This window comes from Chaetodon trifascialis, chromosome 6 (assembly GCF_039877785.1).
Source record: "Chaetodon trifascialis isolate fChaTrf1 chromosome 6, fChaTrf1.hap1, whole genome shotgun sequence".
Lineage (NCBI taxonomy): Eukaryota > Metazoa > Chordata > Actinopteri > Chaetodontiformes > Chaetodontidae > Chaetodon > Chaetodon trifascialis.
The window spans coordinates 475,001-481,598 of record NC_092061.1 but is presented as its reverse complement, the minus strand read 5'-3'; the positions used below and the strand labels follow the sequence as shown (position 1 = coordinate 481,598).

The 6,598-nt window shown below is 49.5% G+C and overlaps 2 protein-coding genes across 3 annotated transcripts in view; one reads left to right on the top strand and one right to left on the bottom strand.

Annotated features, from left to right (window-relative positions):
- Positions 1–2,280: 2,280 nt before the first annotated feature.
- Positions 2,281–4,391, bottom strand: LOC139332837 (putative uncharacterized protein BRD3OS). Its single transcript, XM_070964963.1, has 2 exons — positions 4,211–4,391; positions 2,281–3,408 (listed from the first exon to the last, which is right to left on the bottom strand). The coding sequence occupies exon 2, from the start codon at positions 3,253–3,255 to the stop codon at positions 2,938–2,940; it is 318 nt and encodes a 105-aa protein (XP_070821064.1). The 5' UTR covers positions 3,256–3,408; positions 4,211–4,391; the 3' UTR covers positions 2,281–2,937.
- Positions 4,392–6,100: 1,709 nt separating this feature from the next.
- LOC139332833 (inactive phospholipid phosphatase 7-like) overlaps positions 6,101–6,598 on the top strand; it is a 5,837-nt gene continuing 5,339 nt past the window's right edge. For both annotated transcript variants that reach the window (XM_070964957.1, XM_070964956.1), the window contains exon 1: positions 6,101–6,408. In XM_070964957.1, coding sequence (XP_070821058.1) covers positions 6,227–6,408 — 182 coding nt within the window. In that variant the 5' untranslated portion in view covers positions 6,101–6,226. The remainder of the gene's footprint in view (positions 6,409–6,598) is intronic.

Here is a 6,598-nt window from a genome sequence, read left to right as displayed (position 1 = left end):
GTCTTTGCCCCCCCAAACTCCGTCAATCAAAACCACTTATACTGTAACAGCCCCCACCGGACTGACAGTCCAGACTCAGAGTCAGACTCAGAGTCAGAGTCGGGCTGGGAGCTGAACGTGTCTCCGACCCTCTGACGCTGATTCTTATAGCTGTTTGTGACTCGGGGGGAGGATCCCAGAAAACTCACAATCCAAAACCTGGACGTCCCCAAAACAAAGAGCGCTTTGTTTTTAGGACCAGCTCCTCTTTCAAGTGTCCAAATGGAGACAGAGCGTCAGCGGGACGAGGCAGGCGTCCGTTTCCGTGTCAAAACGCTAAAACTGGACCGGAGCTTCAGTCCGATGGTTCTCCTCAAACAAGGGAAATGTTTGTGAAACGATGTGAAGTCACGCGATTCCGGACGTTCGCTCCAGTTTTCGCTTTAATTTGAATCTTTTGAATAAGGTTTGATCTGATTGGCTGCTGTGGAGCGTCAATCAATTTGACCCCGTGAACGAAACGTTTCAGAGCTCAAACAACATTTTTATTTAACCTGAAGAAGCCGCCTCGAGTCTGGTGACATCACAGCCTGGAATTCACCTGATTGGTTTGTTGGAGTCGAGCTGCAGTCAGCTGATTCTGTCACTCAGACTCATTGTCTTCGGTTTGGGACGCAGCCGGCGCCTCGACAGCGCTCCAGAGGACGGGGACTGCTCGCTCTGGACCGTTGACCTTTGACCTGGTTCAGGCCTCAGATGGCGTGTACTGACGAGCTTCCATCTGTGCTGTCTGTTTCCAGCTGTGCTCTGATTGGGGGGGGGGGGACTGGCTTCTCTTCATACTCGACATGTTTCTGTTGATCAGGTGCCGCTGATCAGATCAATCAATCATTTGGAGCCAATCAGATGAAGTCATGTGACCTCACCTGTGTGAACACTCCTCACCTGTCGGTCTGAATCGAGCCCCTTTTGTTGACGCTGTCCTCGTATCTGACCTTTGACCTCTGAGTGAAGTGCTGAGGTCAGAACCTCACACACTCATCGATATGACCACAAACTGGACTTGGACAGTGAGACCAGGACTCAGGACCACGTGGGTTCTGGTCTGGATCAGGGATTCAGTGAGGTCCTGATGCCTCTTCTGTGATTGGTTAGATTATTGGGGTTAAAGACACTGATCCTGGATGCTTATTGATTAATGATGCGTTCAGGTTCAGCAGCTTCACAGCAGGAATGAATCTGGATAAGTGATTGATTAATTGATTGATCGATTGATTGATAGGAATTACTTTGACTCTCACTGATTTCAGTTTTTTTCTGTGAAGACTCAACAATCGGAGGACTTCCTGTTTCGTGTCAAACTGAATGCGTTTGTTGACTAAAGGAATAAAAACACGTTTCTGGGGCCTTCATCAGCTGCAGCTGCTCGGTTGTCACGGGGACGGCCTCGTCATCGTCACGTCTAAAGGTGTGTTTTCAAAGGTGTGGGGAAACTGAAGCCAGACGTTTGGTTTTACTTTGGACATTTTCCAGACTAATCAATAGCTGATGGATCGGGGTGAGGACGCGTGTCCTCCCGGTGAGACAGACAGACAGATGGACGGCTCGTTGCCACAGTAACCCTCCTGTTTGTTTTAGTTGATGGTCGAGCTTTGATGCTAATAGTTAATTTTTGTATTTTAATAAGAAAAAGGAAAAAAGTGATTTTATGTATTTGCATGCACTCCGGCCGTACGTTCTTTCTTCCGTATGTTTGAGCACTGTATAGTAGCTGTATAGTAGCTGTCTGAGGTTTAGATCGAACTGCAGGACGAACGACAACAACAGGTGAATCTTTGATGTAATTACTGATACGGGATCCTTATTTTCTGAGTTCCTTTGTTTTCATAAATAAACACATAAACTGACTCGATGGCTCCTTCACTTATTGTCGCGGTGCGTTGACATCAGGACCTGATCCAGGGTTGTCCTCAGGTGAGTCCCCTCCTTCACACCTGCACAGGTGTGTTTTCAGGAGGGAGCGGCTCTGTGGGCTGAACTTCAGCTACATGCTGACGTTTAACTAATGTTGACTGTGTTAGCATGCTAACGTTAGCCAAGTGGCTGATGGGAGCGTGATGAGTGAACCGCTGGACGGGTTGAACCTCGTGGTGATGTCCTGACAGGTAGCGCCACCATCAGGTCAGAGTTACCGCAGTTCACAATCCATCCCAGGATCCTTCAGTCCAGAGAGGAGCAGACTGCTGAGGAAGGTGAGTATCACCTTCACCTGTCAGGTAGAACACCTGAACGTCACCGTTTACACTGACAACACGTTTTAATCAAACCCAGAAGAAGGAGTACACCAGAGAACTGCATGAAGCACTGGAACAAAGATAATACTGCAATGATACTGAAAAAAAAATACGTGTACATATATTTATATTGTTAGATTTTTTACTTACTGTTACTTTCTAATAATGTTTTATCTTTTACTTGTTTTTATATTGTTCACTTACTGTTATACTTTTTACTTTTCTGATAGCTTCTTTTTAATAGATGTGTCACGCACCAACCTCACCAAAGCAGACTCCTCGTATGTGTAAAATCGTACTTGGCAGTAAAGCTTTTTCTGATTCTACTGCAATAGTACTGCGATAGTACTGCAATGATACTACAGTAGTACTGCGACGCCGCTGTGTTTTTCTTTCAGGCCTCTGAAGAAACGAGGTCAGAAAATGGGTTTTGATGGAAGTGGCTCAGTTCAGACACCCGTCACCAGTTTAAAAACCTGTTGCATTTAATCCAGCTGCCCCGAAGTCTCAAATGTGGTCATTATTTCCAGGAAGTGACCAGGAAATGATCAGGAAATGAGCTGTAAACTGAAGTGTTACAGAAACTTTAATCATGTTTAAATTCACTAAAAAAATCACAGACTGGTTCAAATCCAGCCAGCCTGTTCAGGTTACTGGTTTCTGTCTACATGACGCTGCAGATCCGGGACCGTCCTTCTGCATCCTCAAGGCCCCTCTTGTCCCGGACCAGTACGGCCTGGTTCCCAAAGCTGCTGTACCAGGCTGACTGGCTGCGGTTCAGGTAGGTGGAGGGGGGGGCTGCCTCTAGATCCTGCTGCTGCTGCTGCCAGATCAGCAGGGACGTGTCCCGGTACCGCAAGTGGGCAAAGGCCTCTGACAAGGCCTTCTCTGCCAGGGGAGGAGGACGGGTACCGGGACCAGGACCAGGGGCGTGTTCTGCAGCTGCCTGTTCCTCTACAGCCGGTGAATCCCCGTCCGACATGTTGGAGGTGTCAGCGCTCCATAAACCAGCACAGTGACAGGAGAAACATCCAGAAGCAGACTGGCCTGGCCTGGCCTCGTCTGGACCGCCTCAGATCCAGGTCCATCTCAGTCACACCTGAGTCCAGCTGGTCGTCTGATCCTTGAGCAGAACCTGAAAGCACAAAATCAGATGAGAGAGTTGTGAGTTTAAAGTGGATCCACTTTAATGTGTTAATCCAGATCAGACCAGCACCTGGTCTGCCTGTGAACCTTCAGGCCTGACTACAGCAACGCGGGTCAGACGCTGAATTTTGAGGACTCCTTTGATCAGACATTTCTGGGTCCAGATGTTTCTCAGAGCAGAAGTCACTGACCGGCCAAAGTGCTTCTGCACTGCACACTGGCACGGTGGACCGGTGGCAACACTGTGGCCTCACAGCTAGAAGGTCCTGGGTTCGATTCCCGTTGTGGGCACCGGGGCGTGTCCTCCACCATGCATTCGGTGCCTGCTGCTCGAGGAAAGGGGCCTTTCTGTTTCTTCCAGTGGCGACAAAGGAAACTGGGTCCCCGGGCGTCGGTCGGATGGCAGCCCACCGCTCCTGGTCTGCCGCGGAGGAAGGACGACCAGGACGGGTCAAAGCGGAGGACAAATTTCACCAATTGCGTGTATGTGTTGTGTGACTAATAAAGGGGATTGTCCCTCTGATTCTTCTTCTTCTTCTTCATCTTCAGCACCAGCTGGTTCATCGGGCTGCTCACCTCCTCCTCGTGTCCCCGTCGGCTCCCGTACTTTCACCACATACTTAACTGATTTTTGCTTGCTGTTAAACTACCGTTTCACACGGACGGAGGAGGGACCGGCTGTCGGCTCAGCGCTCCGACTGCTGACCGCCGCGCTTTTCAATCCTAATCCTGTTGCTAGCACACTTAGCTCCCGTTAGCTCAGTTAGCTCCTGAGACAAACTACAACTTACCATCGCGATGACGTCACCACATCCAAACGTTAATGATGACGTCTGATATCGTTCCTTCGTCTTCTCTGACAGTTTAGCTGCTGCTAGCATTGTTAGCATGCCGTCGCTGTGGTGAAGTTCAAGCTGCTGCTGCTTCCAATAGCAACGGTTTGTCTGTAAACCGGTCCGGGTGGGAACACGCGACACTCTGACAAAGGTTCCGGTCGGTACTGCTTTCTTCCACTGAGAGTTTTTGATGTTGTTTTATATGAACGTTATTTAAAAGGTTGAGCTGCAGACAACGTGTCTTTGATCAGGCATGTTTTGGACGCCTCTGGTTCTTTGGGTTTAGACGTTGGTCTCATTTCGTTGGATCAAGAAAAAGCTTTTGACAGAGTTGAGCACCTCTAGTTTGGTCTCAACCCAGGTCTCATAGCTGTGATCAAAGTTTTGTACCAAGACACTGAGACTGTGCTGAAGATCATTGGAGGGCTGAGAGGGGTCGGACAGGGTTGTCCTCTGTCAGGGACGTTATACGGTCTGTCCTCTGCTCCATGGGACACGGTCTGGTGTCAGTGGTCTGGTCCTTCCAGCTTCGAACAAAGTCCACATTCTGTCAGCGTATGAGGACGATGTTTTAGTCCTGGTCACTAACCAAAAAGATGTCGATGATCTTAGAAAATGTGTTTGGGATTTTGGTGTTTTCGCAAAAGTAAAGTGGGAAAAGAGTGAAGCCTTGGAGGTGGGGAGGTGGTCTCCCAAATTGACCCAGACGCTCAGTGTGGACGAAAGGTGTTTGGGTTCAGTGTTTGGGTGATGAAACAGCAATGAGCAGAAACTGAAAGAGTAGCAGTAAAGGACATAAATGGACGTGGTTATTGTCTCTGTTCATTAAAAGACTTTTTGAAGCGCGGAGTCGTTTTCAGTGGACAAAGCTGGGTCCTGCCGTCTCTGTGCACTGGTTGTTGGAGAAGCCTTTCATCTGTGGGGCCAGATGGACATTGAGGACAGCTCAACACCAGGCCTCACCCACCACTGAGTGCCCTCCCCCTCTCCCCCCTCTGTCTCTGTCCCCCCTCTCTGTCTCTGTATTTGTCCTGGACTGGTTCCAGTCTGGTCCAGTTTAGCAGGCGGATGATATTCTATATGACCAGTGTGTTTCTGGAGCGACCGACTAAATGAGGCGTGAAACAGATCTGAGGTCATGTGATGAAGATGGTTGCTCCGTCCTCTCACCCTTTCATACCCACTCATGATACTCTCACCTGTGACCGTGAACCTGTTCACCTGTGGAGCGACCAGACATCACTGAGCTGTGTGTTCCTCATTGGTCGGTGCAGTGATTACCTGCTAATATGCTAACATGCTAGCGTTGTTTGGAAGCTGAATGTTTGTGTCTGCTCTGATCTGAGATCAGTCTGTTGTGGCTCGTTTCTGTTGTCACTTTGATGACGGTTTGAAAAAACTCACTAGCATAGCAACGTTAAGGCTACAAATGACCCAGAATGCAATGCTCTCATAAACAGTTCAGTTTTTGGTGACTTCAGATTGACTCCATTTTCATGTGTGTATGCTAAATATGAAGCTACGTTCAGCAGCTTCGTAGCTTAGCTTAGCTAGTTTAGCTTAGCTTAGCAGGGATTCAGAGTCAGATTCTGGACCTGCAGACCACTGGGTCCCACATGTGGGATTATGGGACATGTTTCTCTTGTCTGGGTCTGAAGTTTTGAGATGATAATCATTAATGTGACCTTTGACACGAGGAGCTGCTGGAGATCCTTTAATACACCACTACTGGCCTAATTTCTACTCTGTGTGTGTGTGTGTGTGTGTGTGTGTGTGTGTGTGTGTGTGTGTGTGTGTGTGTCCACAGTGTTTTTCCAGCCTCTCTCTCTGAACAGCTGACAGCAGAAGAAGGCCAGCTGATCTATTTATAGCAGAGTCCCTCGGAGTCTCAGACCTGATCCGTCACAGTCCTGCAGTGCTGCACGCTGTCGCACCGCCAGCACCTCCAACACCTGCACACCAGACTCCGTCATGCCCGGCAGCCAGGCCCGGTGCCGGGCCAGAGACAGGAACAATGTCCTGAACCGGCCCGAGTTTCTGTCCCTGAACCAGCCCCCCCGCAGGGAGCAGGGGGCAGGGGAAGGCCGGGGGGGCGGCGGTCCGAGGAGAGCCTCGTTCAGACAGCAGAGTCAGCAGGAGGACGCAGGAATGAGGTAAGGCTCGGAGGCTCCGCCCACTGCTGACATTTCCAATCAGACCCGCTGATCCTGGTCCTGGACCAGGACCCAGAGCGCTCAGTTCTAAAGGTTCAGACTGTGTAAGCTTCAGTTTAAAGGTGAACGTCTGCACTTCCAGCAGCTGTTGGTCTCAGTCAACTTCAGGACTTCAGATCCACCAGAGTCC

Excerpts from the sequence above, each read along its gene's own strand:
- LOC139332837 (XM_070964963.1), bottom strand. The coding sequence starts at position 3,255 with ATGTCGGACGGGGATTCACCGGCTGTAGAGGAACAGGCAGCTGCAGAA.